Below are 15,385 nucleotides of genomic sequence, written 5' to 3'. Positions count from 1 at the left end.
CGTAGACACCAAAAACTACGGAGCGCACTGTGTGGACCTCGTCATCGGCAACCTGGGACACGTAGACATCGCATTCAACGTATTATAACACCTGGACACCGAAAACTACGAAGCGCACTGTGTGGACCTCGTCATCGGCAACCTGGGACACGTGGACATCGAATTCAAGGTATTAATACACGTAGACACCGAAAACTACGGAGCGCACTATGTGGACCTCGTCATCGGCAACCTGGGACACCTAGACATCGAATTCAACGTACGATTACACCTGGACACCGAAAACTATGAAGCGCACTATCTGGATCTTGTCATCGGCAACCTGGGACACGTGAACATTGAATTCAAGGTATTAATACACGTAAACACCAAAAACTACGGAGCGCACTATGTGGACCTTGTCATCGGCAACCTGGGACACCTAGACATCGCATTCAACGTACGATTACACCTGGACACCGAAAACTATGAAGCGCATTATCTGGATCCCGTCATCGGCAACCTGGGACACGTGGACATCGAATTCAAGATATTAATACACGTAGACACCAAAAACTACGGAGCGCACTGTGTGGACCTCGTCATCGGCAACCTGGGACACGTGGACATCGCATTCAACGTATTATTACACCTGGACACCGAAAACTATGAAGCGCACTGTGTGGACCTCGTCATCGGCAACCTGGGACACGTGGACATCGAATTCAAGGTATTAATACACGTAGACACCGAAAACTACGGAGCGCACTATGTGGACCTCGTCATCGGCAACCTGGGACACCTAGACATCGAATTCAACGTACGATTACACCTGGACACCGAAAACTACGAAGCGCACTGTGTGGACCTCGTCATCGGCAACCTGGGACACGTGGACTTCGAATTCAACGTATTATTACACCTGGACACCGAAAACTACGAAGCGCACTGTGTGGACCTCGTCATCGGCAACCTGGGACACGTGGACATCGAATTCAAGGTATTAATACACGTAGACACCGAAAACTACGGAGCGCACTATGTGGACCTCGTCATCGGCAACCTGGGACACCTAGACATCGAATTCAACGTACGATTACACCTGGACACCGAAAACTATGAAGCGCATTATCTGGATCTTGTCATCGGCAACCTGGGACACGTGAACATTGAATTCAAGGTATTAATACACGTAGACACCGAAAACTACGGAGCGCACTATGTGGACCTTGTCATCGGCAACTTGGGACACCTAGACATCGCATTCAACGTACGATTACACCTGGACACCAAAAACTGTGAAGCGCATTATCTGGATCCCGTCGTCGGCAACCTGGGACACGTGGACATCGAATTCAAGATATTAATACACGTAGACACCAAAAACTACGGAGCGCACTATGTGGACCTCGTCATCGGCAACCTGGGACACGTAGACATCGAATTCAACGTATTATTACACCTGGACACCGAAAACTATAAAGCGCACTATCTGGACCTTGTCATCGGCAACCTGGGATACATAGACATCAAATTCAAGCTTGATTCATAAGAATCGACTTAAAAATTCCCTAGCGGCACTTTCTGCCAAGCATAGAGAACCTACTTTTCCGTTGACTCAATATTTATTATATATATACCTAATTTTTACTTAAATAGAAATCTTCCTCCTGACCGATAAGTTTATCGACCTAATTTTGAAATACGCGCGCGATATCGAAACTGGCGATACCTGCGCCGCCAGCGTCGAAAAAGTGAAAAGGACGTTTCTCTGATAATCATAATAATATTGAATGAGAGCGTTAGGAGGAGTATCTTAAAAATAAATTTTCACATTTGGACTTTGCGTCGCAATATCTCCGCTCGTAAGGCACGTAGCGGAATATTATGAGAGAAACCCCCCCCTAATTGGACCCCAAGCTATCGATCAAGCCTACTTAGAACTTGATCCGTTCACTCGTTATCGAGATCTCAACATCTCGGGTACTCGCAACCCGTCGCGTCGCGTAAAAGAGTCACGGTCGGTCTCGCTCCGCGTGTACTTGGCGCGAGACACTACCGTGTCTCTTGATAGAATTTGTTAACATAATCAGACAGCAGATTGGCGGCAGAAATCGAGCATATCCTGCTGAAACCGTTTAGGCTCTGGAGCCCTATTCTCGAATCGTTTTCATGAAACTTGCATGCGAAATTCAATGTTTTTTAAATATAAAATTGCATACGAAGATAATTAGGGCAGGCTCAAGAATACGGTCCCTGTGCGGGTTTTGCTACCAATCTGCTCACATTGCCTGTCAGGCTTTGTCTGCACGGTTTCTGCTGCTAATCTGCTGTCTGATTATGTCAGCAGACTTTGCTGGCGGAACATAAGCTGAATGCGGATGCAGTTAATGTCAATCTGCTGACATGTTTGATTAAATCTGTTACCGATCTACCAACAGACTGCTATCAAGTTGCTTACTGGATTTTACTCTAAACATATACAGAATATGGGGTTTGTGTTGTAGATGTGCCATTGTTCGTGTGTAATGACGACGTCTACGGTTTTGTCATGGTGCCTTTAGAGAATGATGAGACTATCGCAGAAGATATGCAACGATTGACTAATACTAAGGTGGAAATATTGTGTAAGTTTGCTTTTGTGAGACAAGAGCATAATATAAATAAATAAAATTAATAAATGATAAACGCGCGAGCAGAACAAAATATAAATAAATGGAAATTAATCTTATTTTTTGTAATAAATACTACATTTTATTTGTATTTTTCGTTTGTGTACATAATATCCAATCAGATATACAATATTGTCGCGTTGACGATGTTGATTGATGTAGCACAATTGCGTTTTATACAGCATTTAGCGACTATTTGCCGTTGTCAGATGATTTGAAGGAATTCGTGATGTATCCAGAGAAGGATACCCTAGGTCTGGATGACATCTACATGATAAATCTGTTAAGGAGACCGGAGAGACGTAAAAGGATGCAGAGGCTCTTCGAGGAACTTGGCATTCGAGCAGAAATTATTGACGCCGTGGACGGTAGGTAAGTTATACGCGACGATAAATAAATATATTTATTTCTTATAAACGTAGAAATCTGAGATTCATATCAATGCCTCGAGTTATGTGTGTATCATAAATAGAGATTCTTTTAAAAACTATAAATTGAGGACAACTTTACGATACAATATATTCACTCTTTTTTGTATTTGTCTACTTAAAGGTTTTCTACTGATAAATTTGGAATATAAATGAAATGCGGATGTTGTCACATAACATGCAATTAAGAAAGAATTGCCACGAGATACAATTATCCATAAAACGTTTATAATATAATAATATTTACAATATTATATATATTGAGGTATTGATATACCTATAAAAATTCATTTGACTTTGAACGATAAACGAACATGATTAAGAAGAGATATTATCTCTGTCGTGCCTATATATAAAGTCACCGTAACGAAGTAATTTCTATCGTGGAATGTACACGTATAATTCTTGCAGAAATTTGCACAAATAGGAAAAATAAGGCTACATATTATATATGAAGTGGAGTACAGCTACGTTATAACTATTTAAAGGAAAAGAGGGAAGGAAGAGAGAGAGAGGGGCGAGAGAGAGAGAGAGAGAGGGGCGAAAGAGAGAGAGAGAGAGAGGGGCAAGAGAAAGAGAGAGAGAGAGAGAAAATTTTTTCAATATGCTATTAAAATGTTGTTGCAGCCGCTATCATCACTCGTTTTTAGCTCGTATTGCATGACTCTTCGACGATAAAGTACGCGGAAAAATATTTTCGCATCGTGTCTTACATATCGCGTGTTTTACACGGGCGTGTTGCCGTATTCGTGTATATTGTAACCTGCGCACGTGTACGTGCTTCCGTTTCGAGCTTTCCGAACGCTCATATTCTGAAATAGTCGACTAGTTTTCGATTGCCAATGTCTGCTCTCCTCGCTACTGAACATTCGGCTGATTCCTCGGTCGGTAGTAAAATAGGTGAGCTTTGACCATCCGCAAAAGGCGTCGTGCATTCGCCTCGTGGCAATCTGAAATAGCGCGTTTCCATCAATTTTAAATTCGTCCCCTAGTGGAAAATTCAGAACACAAGAAGTTCTCGTAATAGATGTTGTTATTCGATTTAGAACAAAATTCTAATTAGTTGCAGTCGTCTTTCTGCAACCCTTAGGGACTAATATTTTGAATTTTGATAAAAAATTTAATGCTTTTAATTGACTAGCAACAATATTGATACAAATATGCACTTTCAAAGTAATCATACAATATAATTAAGATACACAATAATTCAAAATTTCATTAAGTATAAGATATAATTAAGGTACAAGATAATTCATAATTTTATAGTCATATTTTGCAGGCAAACAAGTACATAACGCAAAACTTTATTCTATATTTGTACACTATTCTTAATTTTGTACACAATTTGGTATAGTTTTAGCGTTCTCACTATCAAGATATGTTAATGGCGATAAATTAAGCAATTGTAATTAATTATCATGTAATAAACTACTTACTTTAAATTAAAATTAATAATCACGCTCGTCTAAATATAAAAATAAAGGAAAAAATTTATTTTTATACTTACTTTAATCTCGTGCATTCGGGCGGCGTAAATAATGGGATTTACCAAAGTTTTCAGAATAATTAGACAGTTAATTGTGGCGTAGATGAGGAACACGCCACGCGCCGACACCCCATTAAGTTGTAATACGCAGTCGTTACAAACCAGCATGTACATCATTACTCCAGGCATCCATCCGAATACAAAGCTTCCTTAGAAATTGCGTGAACGGTGAAATATAAATTTTGCGGGAAGCAAAAAATCAAATATATTTCAAGTTTGCTATAAAACTCGATATAATTATCTATAAGTATCTCCGTTTTTCTTAATAACTGCGCAGCTTTTTCACTGTGCTGTCTTACCAAGTATGTATAAAGTTGTGTGAATGGCTTTAACGTTACGTGCCATTTGCCTAGAATTACTACGTAACGCTTCCGACGCTCTCGCACGAACGGAAGATCCCGTTCTGCGAAAGCGGAGCCTTGTGGCTTGATGTCTTTTCACTATGCAGAATATGTGAACGTAAATGCAAACCATCAGCGCGAAGGGCCCAAAAAAGAGGCTGCTGAACAACATCCGAAATTGCTTATAAGATAGGAATCTGAAAATTGAGATGTTTGTTCGATATATAGGGTGTTGAAAAATTAGACCGATAAACTTTGCAAGGAAAGAGAATATATATATATATATATATATATATATATATATATATATATATATATATATATTATATATATACATACTTTAACGCGTTTACGAGTGTAATTTCAAATTTTATGGTCGTATCGTAATTCACGGGAGAGCAGATATGTAACGCAAAACTTTCTTTTTTATTTGACGTTGTATAAATAATTCAAAAAAATGTTAATGTTTTTATTATTGAGATATCCATGATGATAATTAAACAATTGTAATTGATGTTAAAACACTTACGTGTTGTTTTTGCATCCTTCGGATTGGAAACCGTTGTTCTCGATTATATTAAAGTACAATGCGAAGAAAGAGATAGGCAACATCCACAGCAAAACTAATAGAATTGTAGTATTTCTTGAAAGAAAAATGAAAATATAACTGCGTTGCTTATGGGAATTCTTCCGACAAAGAAGTAAATTGTATTACCTGTACGTCAGGATCGAAAGGTAGTGGAGAGGTTTAAGAATGCCCAGATAATGATTGACAGCCAGAGCCATTAGGTGAAATACCGTAATTATCACACCTCCCAATCGCACAACTTCGAGAGCCAATAGAAAACAGTCCATGCCTAAGAGCAATGCGTCGAATATTTTTTTATTCGTTTTTTATATTTGCAAAACGTTCATTCACGTGAGCTGCTTTTGATCTCAAAGCTTTAACAGCTCGTTTTACAATATGTATCGAAAGAATCGGACAGACAAGGAAAGTTTTTATACACTATATCGTAAAAAGAAATTGAACGCAATTTTTTTTATCTTATTATTAAATCTGATTATTTATCTTATTATTAAAAGTTTTGCTCTTTCCTATTCGATAAATACTAATTTTTAAGATTTAGTTACTTAAAAATTCCGAGATCGAAGATGAATTACGTTTAAAGTTATATAAAAATGTATTTATTTGATCAATTAATAACGAAAACGATATCCATATTAACGATCCATATTAACAAGATCTTACCTTTCAATTTGATTTCAAGACCAAAAGGTATGAAACTATTCAAAACTAGTCCTATGCCCAGAATACTGCTGGAGAAAGCGTCTGCGCCTAAAATTATTTTCAGGGATAGTTTCTCTCAAAAATACTTTTCTATTTACAGAGGTGTGCGTGTGCGTGCGTGCGCGCGCGGATGTGTATGTGTAACCATAATAACTTATCACACAAATGGAAGTTGTTTTTAATATGCCTTTTAACATCAAAGAGAAAATCAAGTTGTTATGTCGAAAAATTAGAGATATCTTTATATTGAATTTTAAAACAAGAATATAAAGAATTTGAAATATTCTTAAATATAGAAAAAACTGACATTACAAATATCGACGTATATTAGTATATTGATATTTTAGCATATGTTATTAGTGACTAAATAGAGTCTAAAGTTTTAATAATGTCGAAAATACAAATAACTTTCTTTGTTTATTTCCGTTTAATATTTACAAAGCGATGCAAAGAAATATTATGAAAAATAGTTTTTACCTATAGAAAGGCACGAAAAAGATTTAATTCTCATGATTTTTAATTTCTCTCGATTACATTTCAATTTTTACAATAAAATTATTATTTTCCGCTCGTTTGAAGCAAAGGCTATAATAAGGAATAGGACCAGTATACGAGCAATAATCGATGTTACAAAAATTTTTTAAATTAATTTTTGTAACATCGACTATTGCTCGTATATACTGGTCCTATTCCTTATTACTCCTTATATAATAATTTAGCTATGATCCTGTCAAATGCGCGTCGCTCATTTATGTATATCATGGAGCTATATAATATCTCTAATCTATATGTTATTATATAACTTATATTAATAAATTACAGATTATATATATATATATATATGTATATATATATATGTAGGTCCAGAGGTATGTTCCGGGACTGTTTACGTTTTTTGAAATGTACAGTCCTGGAAACTGCCAAATGTCCCGGAATATACCGATATCAAAAATAAAAGTCCCGGAACATATTTCCGGACCTACATATATATATATGTATATATATATATATATATATATATATATATATTCTATATACATACGAGAGTCGTTTAAGTCAAACCGGAACTTTTAAGGGTACGCAATAATAAAATGTATTTATAGAAGTGAAATAAACTACATTTATTTTTTGATATAGTCTCCTGCTAAATATGCACTTGCCTCAGCGTTTCACTAATGCCTGGATGCCTGGATATCAGTAGCATAAAAAGATTTGTCTGTATACCGGAGCCAGGATCGGACAGCGTGTTTTACCTCGTCGTCAGTTCTGAAATGCTAGCCTCTCAAGAAGTATTTTTGAAGGTCCAGAAATAAAAATCGCTTGGAGCGAGGTCCGGGCTGTAAGGAAGATGATGCGATATCTCTCAGCCAAGTTCTAATAATGTGCAAGTAGTGCGATGGGCAGTATGATGTACGGCCATCTTTAAATCGTTTGCACCATTCAAATGCTTTACTACAGCTAATTGTCTCATCATCATACTGTGCTTGAAGTTTTCTGTAAATGTCCGCCAGTTTCACGTCTTCATTCACAAGAAACTGCATAATAATTCTCTGTTTCATATCTGCGTTAACACTGTTCTCCGCTATTTTGTACTGATTATCAATTAACCTGAGAGAAGAAAGCCATCACATACTGATGATAGGAGACACTTGCCACTTATTGCTATAAAAAAACTCGTCGCGATCGCATTCGTTTTATATCCTGTGCAATTAAAAGTTCCGATTTGATTTGAACGACTCTCGTATATATAAAATTACTGTACCTGCTAGACTCAAACTAATATATAATGTTGGACTGAGTGGGCGTCTAATCCAAAATACGCTCATCAGAACTTTGATATTTACGACTATTGAAATAATGCAAAAGAGGATCAGAGGTGGTGTTCCATACAAATACAGTATTCCATCGACATTCTCGATTTGGCTCGATATATTCACGCTTTTCGTCGCCGATTCATTAATCATTGTCACATTCCTGGATTCTATCGACACGCTCGTAGATTCTATCAACCCTTCGAATACGGAACTATTAACTGTAGCGATGTCAGGGATTGATAAATTTAACATGCTATATGCACGTCGTATTGTGACAGTTTCCTCGGTCTTCATAATGCCATTATAACATCATAATAATATTCACTTTTCTCCTCTTTTAATATTGAAATATTCACTTTTATCCTCATCCTGATAGTGAATATTCATAAGTCATTTACCTCGAATTGCGCATTTTATGAAGTTGAGCATTGTAAGTTCAGTAGCAGCTGGTTACTTCGCGTATTCGAAGTTTTATCTGAAAATACAATTTATATTAATGAGAAAAGATTCTATGACCAGACATTAATTAAAAGCAAGAAAATAGAATGTAGGCAACGAATGTTCACACAGTAAATCTATTACGAGATTAAAATATATCTTTTCGAAATGTTATATTTTTTATCATTAAAGTATCATTTTATTCTTAGCACTTTCCAAGATATACGAAATCGTAATCTTATTTTTCAAAATTTTAATTTTTTATTTAATTATCGCAGAAAGGTCTACAGAGAAACAGATTTTTTATTTTAACAAACTTGTAACATTTATAGATTATAGTTAACTACAATAACATTGTAGTTAACGATAATCTATAAAGATACAAAACTGATAAAAAACATTTTATTCAGAGAGTGTGTTACGCGTACATTTTACGCATTCTTAATCGACAAGCTAATGTGGGTGAGAGGATCTCTAAAGTGATATGCGTTCCCAATAATTCTTGTTCTTTCTCTTGTGACCGAGAGTTTCTTTTCTTATCAAAGATCCAAACTTCCATCCATTCCAAGCAGTTAATACATAGTGAAACAAGGTGACAATACGCTTTTATCCCCTCGCTTTTCACAACTTTCATTTCACGGCTTTTTCTCCTGTTACGATAATAGCAAAAACTTTCGAAAAATCGATCACATTCGGTCATTCGTGCAGGAAAGATATTTCGTGCGTTAAATCTTATTCTCGTGAAGTGACGACGTGCCGAAAATTTTCTATTCTTGTTGGTCGTTAATATTCAGACGTGACAACCGCTTCAGCTGCCCGGGACAAATTATAATAATTTACAAGAAAACAGTTAGCCGTGTGAGAGAACAAATCTGAGGTACAAGTCTAATCTGTAAAGAGCTAAGTGCGTCATTCTCTCGAGACGAAAGCTATCGAGTTGGAAGTTTGTGTATTTTATTAAACTTTTGCGCGGCACTTTGTAATTTTTACTAATAGCAGATGAGAAAAATAAATCATTATTTCATAACATTTACAGACGACAATTATTGCTTCAAATTCTTTAAATCAAAACTCGGATTTGAATATTTTGCTCGTTGGATTTCTCATCATTCATGTAGCATAGATTCAGTGTTTGCACGTCGATGACCTTGAAATTTTCCACCATTCAAAATTCGTTTGTTATGCTAATTTCTGAGATGTGTCGTAACATTGAAATATAATAATGCGTCAATATGACAACATTAATTTGTTATCTCATCAAAGTTTCATTAAAAAGTTGATTCGGTCATAACCGAAGCTTTTAAGACTTGTTTTTTTTTTTACAGAAATTTTTTAGATTATTGAAGGAATTATGAAATATAATGATGTTCGACATAATCGTTAACTAAGGAATTTCATGTTTGCAAAATCTGTTAAATTCATTGAAGTTGTGAAATTATTTTTAGTTAATATCAAGATAAAAAAACAAAGCTTCCTTAAAATACTTAACTAAAAAAAGATTCATTAAATTATGAAGAAGGAGGAGTTTTATGATATTGATATCATAATTAGATATTAATACTTTTTAAATATTGTTAAACGATAAATAATTTTACACGATCGCTCTCTCACATCAAAAGCGAATTACTCAATTCATTTTCGGCTCGGTACCAAGGGGAATCAAGAAAAATTGAACATCCACAGAAAGTACATATCAAATTTCCTTTGATAAAAAAATGTAGAAAAAGGATCTCTCTCTCTCTCTCTCTGTCTCTCTCTCAACGTTTTCAATATATAATCATAAGATATTGGACAGGATGCGCACATCTCAGTACAGACAGTTTTGCTGAAATATAAAAAATTCAACTAAATACAGATCTGAAAATAATTATGTTAGACCATCTAAATAATTATATTAGATGCTTAAGCTGGTTGTTAGAATGTCAAAACTTTTGGCAGCATTATCATTATGCTTAAATGTCAAGCTACAATAATATCAAGCTAAATAACGTAATTATTTTGATATATAGTCCAACATAATTATTTTCAGATCTGTGTGTACCGGGTTAATTTTTATATGTATCAGCAAAACCTTTTTTCCGTGAATTTTTCTTAGTCCTATTACTCGTGTCCGAGCGTGGTGACTTCTCTTTATATACATGTGTTATGTACGTAGATTATACACATTGTATATGGGACCTACAGTTTAACGCCGATTCCGAACGGCTATATTTTTTTAGAGAAGGTTCATGGCAAGAATACTCTCGGTGGTTTCTCATTGCCTTCCGAGAGGAGAACGAGCGAATATAATTTTTCTACCTCTACCGGGGATCGAATCCGGGACTTCGGCTCAATAGACCAGTGCGCTATCTACTAGGCCACGCTCGTCCTTTTCCGTGAATTATTACATATCTAATTTAATGTGTCGCGGTCGTACGATTATTTAATCGTGCTCTTTTCCATGTCATTCTTTCATCGCGATATTAAAACTCACGGTTAATGAATGCCGGGCAAAATATCGCGCGATCGTACATTTTGGTGATCAGCGCGCGCAATTGTAATTAAAAGTATATAATTATTAATATTTAGCATCTATTCCCTTTTCTCCAAATTTTCTCTTCCCTTGCCCTCCAAATATTTTTTAAGTAAAATTTGAGGTTTTACTTTTGACCTTTCTAAATATATGTGTATATGTCTAAAATTAAATCTATTATTATAAGTACCTGACGTCTGTCTGTTTGTCTGTCTGACCGCGAACTACTCATTCGTTAATGCACTGAATCTTAAAGAATTATATATGAAATAGAGGTACTTAGAATTTTCTGGGGATGGCAATGATGTGTATTATGTTTTATTACTGATTATTTGGAAATCGGTTCCGAAATTGAATTATATATGAAACAGGGTATTTATATGTTTAAAAAGATATCCCGCATTCATGAAAATAATAGAGAGGGTAGAATTTTCTGAGGATGTCAATGATGTGTATTATGTTTTATTACTGATTTTTTGGAAATCGGTTCCGAAATTGAATTATATATGAAACAGGGTAAATATATATGTTTAAAAAGATATCCCGCGTTCATGAAAATAATAGAGAGGCGACGTACAGACGGCGTCATTAATGCCTTCCACCAGTCCACCTGGGCTGCGTTCCAAAATTCACTCTAGTTAACTAAAATGCTATAGCGTACGTGACGGAAACTATAGATTTTAGTTACCCAGAGTGAATTTTGGAACGCAACCCTGAAGGCATGGTACATGTAACGTGCACTATAGAAATCCCCAGAACACAGCTAGGAAACAAAGATTAATAGACAGATAGCCAAAGGTCCGGGTTGAGACGAGACCAGCATTTCTTACTGGTTTCAGCGCCATACCGTGTAGCGGCCAATGCAGTAACTACGTTCTTAAGATAAAGCGGGTCATTTTCGGACAAAGTCGCTAATAGTCGATAAGTCGCGTCGTTATTTTCTGTAACTCTTATATCACTATACAGTTTCGTTATCATCGTTATATTATCGTTGTGCAGATATAATATATGATAAAAAAGTTGCGCAACGACAATATAATGATAACGAATTGTTGTTAATAGTTATAGAATCAGAGCGCACTGATCTCTAAGCCGAGAACTCCGCATGACGTGTTAGAGAAATTATATTATTGTAATCAAAATTTTGTTAGGACTTTCAGCCCTTAAAAGAAATTTGTTATGTGAATTGTAGTTAAAAAAATATTGATGATTAACATAGAGTCTATTGCATCAAAGTTGCGACTTACATAGACCATTAATTAAGAAACTATGAAATTTTTTTGGTTATTCAAACTTAAGAGTTTTTCAGGTTGCTAAATATTAATCTGATGTTAAATTTAGTTGATAAATTCAAAATGTCGGAGCCATATAGCGGCCGGATGTCAAATAAAGTATCATTGATAAAATCGATCTCGAATTGTGTAAGATACGGATGTAAAAATTCCATCATTTTTATTTTTAATATCCGCTATTTTTAATTAACTTTGCCATCTGATTAATATTGCGGTTATTAAAAAAAAACCTTTAATTTTGAATATATAATTAAAAAATAATTTACAAATTCTGAATAGTATATGTATATAGTTGCAACTTTTTGACGCAATAGATTCAGTGTTAATCTCGGTGTTAATAATAATCGTGCATCAATTATATGTTTTTAATCATAAATGACATAAGAAATTTTTTTTAAGAACAAATATAGGATATATATTTTAATTCGCGATGCTTTTTTATAATATTCAATTTCAATTCAATTCAATCTTTATTTCTCTCCCCTCCCGCGGTTGGAAAGGCGTTTTTTTCAGGAAAACGTTCCCAAAAACCTTTACAATTATAATTATACACATTCAGTCATTATCTGATACCTTTTACATGGCGTTTTACAGGGACGTGCCCAACCCTTTACATAGTTTAATTCTATTCGAAACCTGACCTTTGGGCGACCTTACACCACTACTATTGCTCCCCCCCACCCTTCTAGTGTCTTCTCTTCGTCCCCTCTTCCTGGTCCGCTTCATGCGATGCTCCTTTAATAAACTTATTCAATTAATTATATTTATTATTTATACCGTGTAGGAAAGTTTTGTTTGTATACAATCAATTAAAATTTCAAATAAACTTTTATGTAATTTCTCTGGTAATTTCATAAAATTAATATTTTCATCAAGTTAAACTGCCAAATACGGTCAACTTGAACTTTGTTCACCTATATATATAGTAAAAATTTTTTGTGTGAATTTTAAAAGTATATTCTTTTGCTTCGTCAACTACACGCGCCGTACTTTCAATCTTGAAACGCAGTCTGAAACTGAAACGTACAATCACATAATTAAATTGCTAATCAATTTAATAATACCGATATTATACCCATCTCCACACACACTGCAAAGAATGTTACGAAAATATTTTTAATTTATCTATATATATATAAAATAGAGAATGTCTGTATGTATGTCTGTTCTTTATACACTCTTAAACTATTCGACCGAATTTTTACCAAAAGTATATAAAATAGGGGTAGAATTTTCCGAGGAGTGCTATAGAGTGTATAGTTTTCGTTACCGATCTTTTTGGGAATCGGTATCCGAACTGATAAAGGAATTTTTTTCGATTAAGGATATTGAAACACAAATAAAGTCGTTTGAAGAAAAACAACTCCTGGGCGAAGCCCGGGTAACCAGTTAGTAGTTTATACAATTATTGATTATAATTTTTATTTTTATTTAAATTTTAATTAATATCTAATATTTTTAATTTCAGTTTATAAAATTAATTTTTATTTTATTATTAATTTCTTAAATTTTAATTTATTAATTTAATCAAGAAATATATATTTTTCACATATCGACTGATATCTTTTGAGAGGTCGTATCTTACACAATTCGAGATCGATTTTACACAATTTCCGGTTTTTCTGCTTAAACGCTCAGTTAGGCAACCTCGAAGCTAAGTGTCTACATCCTATCTTGAAATAGATATATTATACTTGTTTGTATATATTATATTTGTTTCCCACGAATAATATCAAATTAAACAATAAAGCTGTATTTTAATTCCACATCACTATACTTTTGAACAGTAAAGCAAACTATCTTGTTTGTTGCTTATCAACAAAACAAAAATTTACAAATCCTGTACAGTGATAGTTTTTGAGATACGATCTCCCAAAAGATATCAGTCGATATACGATAGAAACAATAAAAAATATGAACAAGAAAAGATTTTGTCATCGTTGAAATGGAATTCGAACTTGTGAAGATCTATAAACGACAAAACATTTATGTTATTGAGTTATTGATTATTTTTATTGCCTAATCTATTATTGTGTAAGTATATGCAAAAGTTAAGTAAAAAAGCAAAACAAATGTAATGCTTTAAACATATTTTAATGTATGTTGTTTTTTAGTATTATATTAAGTGTTATTTGCAATTGGAAACAAAGTTCTTTGGAAGTTTTAAACATTATTGCAGGTGATGACCATTACATGATTTATCGGGAAGATGAGTATAGGAAAATTTTTTAATTTTTAAATATTTATTGTTATTTTATAATAAAACATTACATTTACATTCTCTCACTTTATGAGATTTTACATTATTTTATATCACGTTTCACTTTATTGATAATTGGATTTGTCACAAAGAACCCTGTCTATTTTAGAACACTCGCGTCTAACAACGAGACTTTGCTAAAATAAAAAATTATTGTTAGAGGATCAGAATATTTTACAGACATAATCCTCTAAGTCGACATTGTTTAGAGATGATATATACACTCTCTGAAACATTAGAAAAATATACTATATAGCATTCTTTCATTCGATTTCTCGGCATCCAGGACATTTCTCCGTGGTGATAGATGGTGGTAATGGATACAATCAATTATTTTGAATATTCCTGACTCACATCCAGAAACTTGCAATTAGCTGGATCAGTAGTACAAATTTATTTGTATAAAGTACTTTAATTGATATGTTAAAATAGTTTATTATCCGTAATCACAGGCAGATGCCTAGGACGTCGAAAAATCGAATAAAACAAAGCCATTTCGTACATTTTTCTAATTTTTCAAAGAGTGTATCTCTGAACGGTATTAACTTACAATAAAGGATTATGTTTATACATAAATATTTTGATCCTCTAACAATAACCTTTCATTTTAAGTCTCGTTACTAGAGGCGAGGGGCCAAAACCCTTATAAAAATGCTGGGCAAAGTTCTTTGTAAGTGAGTGAGTTTAATGCCAAATTGGCAACAATTCACTATTAATTTACTTACTGGATTATAAACACGCTGCTGTGTATTACAGACGGGTTGCAATCATATATCTACCCATTAGAGAATATATAGAATTTTGTACCTACTCTA

At 34.2% G+C, this 15,385-nt stretch overlaps 2 protein-coding genes across 4 annotated transcripts in view; one reads left to right on the top strand and one right to left on the bottom strand.

The window, feature by feature from the left end:
* The window catches only part of LOC143904413 (glycosyltransferase 25 family member), a 143,384-nt gene that overhangs the window by 51,883 nt on the left and 76,116 nt on the right, over positions 1-15,385 (top strand). For both annotated transcript variants that reach the window (XM_077419090.1, XM_077419098.1), the window contains exons 4-5: positions 2,487-2,606; positions 2,834-3,023. In XM_077419090.1, coding sequence (XP_077275216.1) covers positions 2,487-2,606; positions 2,834-3,023 — 310 coding nt within the window. The remainder of the gene's footprint in view (positions 1-2,486; positions 2,607-2,833; positions 3,024-15,385) is intronic.
* Positions 5,807-15,385, bottom strand: part of LOC143904353 (casein kinase I) — a 150,986-nt gene continuing 141,407 nt past the window's right edge. The window contains exons 9-12 of one of the 2 annotated variants that reach the window (XR_013258901.1): positions 8,467-8,543; positions 7,415-7,591; positions 6,216-6,302; positions 5,807-5,823 (exon numbers count right to left, since the gene is read on the bottom strand). Coding sequence is in view for 1 of the 2 variants with exons in the window: in XM_077419028.1 (XP_077275154.1) it covers positions 8,540-8,543 (4 nt within the window). In the remaining variant the exon portion in view is untranslated. Of the gene's footprint in view, positions 5,824-6,215; positions 6,303-7,414; positions 7,592-8,357; positions 8,544-15,385 lie in introns of those variants that run through there. The other variant, XM_077419028.1, reaches the window with a different exon arrangement.

Source organism: Temnothorax americanus, unplaced genomic scaffold, assembly GCF_048541705.1.
Source record: "Temnothorax americanus isolate GAGA-0224 unplaced genomic scaffold, ASM4854170v1 Scaffold107, whole genome shotgun sequence".
Taxonomy (NCBI): domain Eukaryota; kingdom Metazoa; phylum Arthropoda; class Insecta; order Hymenoptera; family Formicidae; genus Temnothorax; species Temnothorax americanus.
The sequence above is the reverse complement of the archived record's forward strand: the minus strand, read 5'-3'. Positions and strand labels throughout refer to the sequence as shown.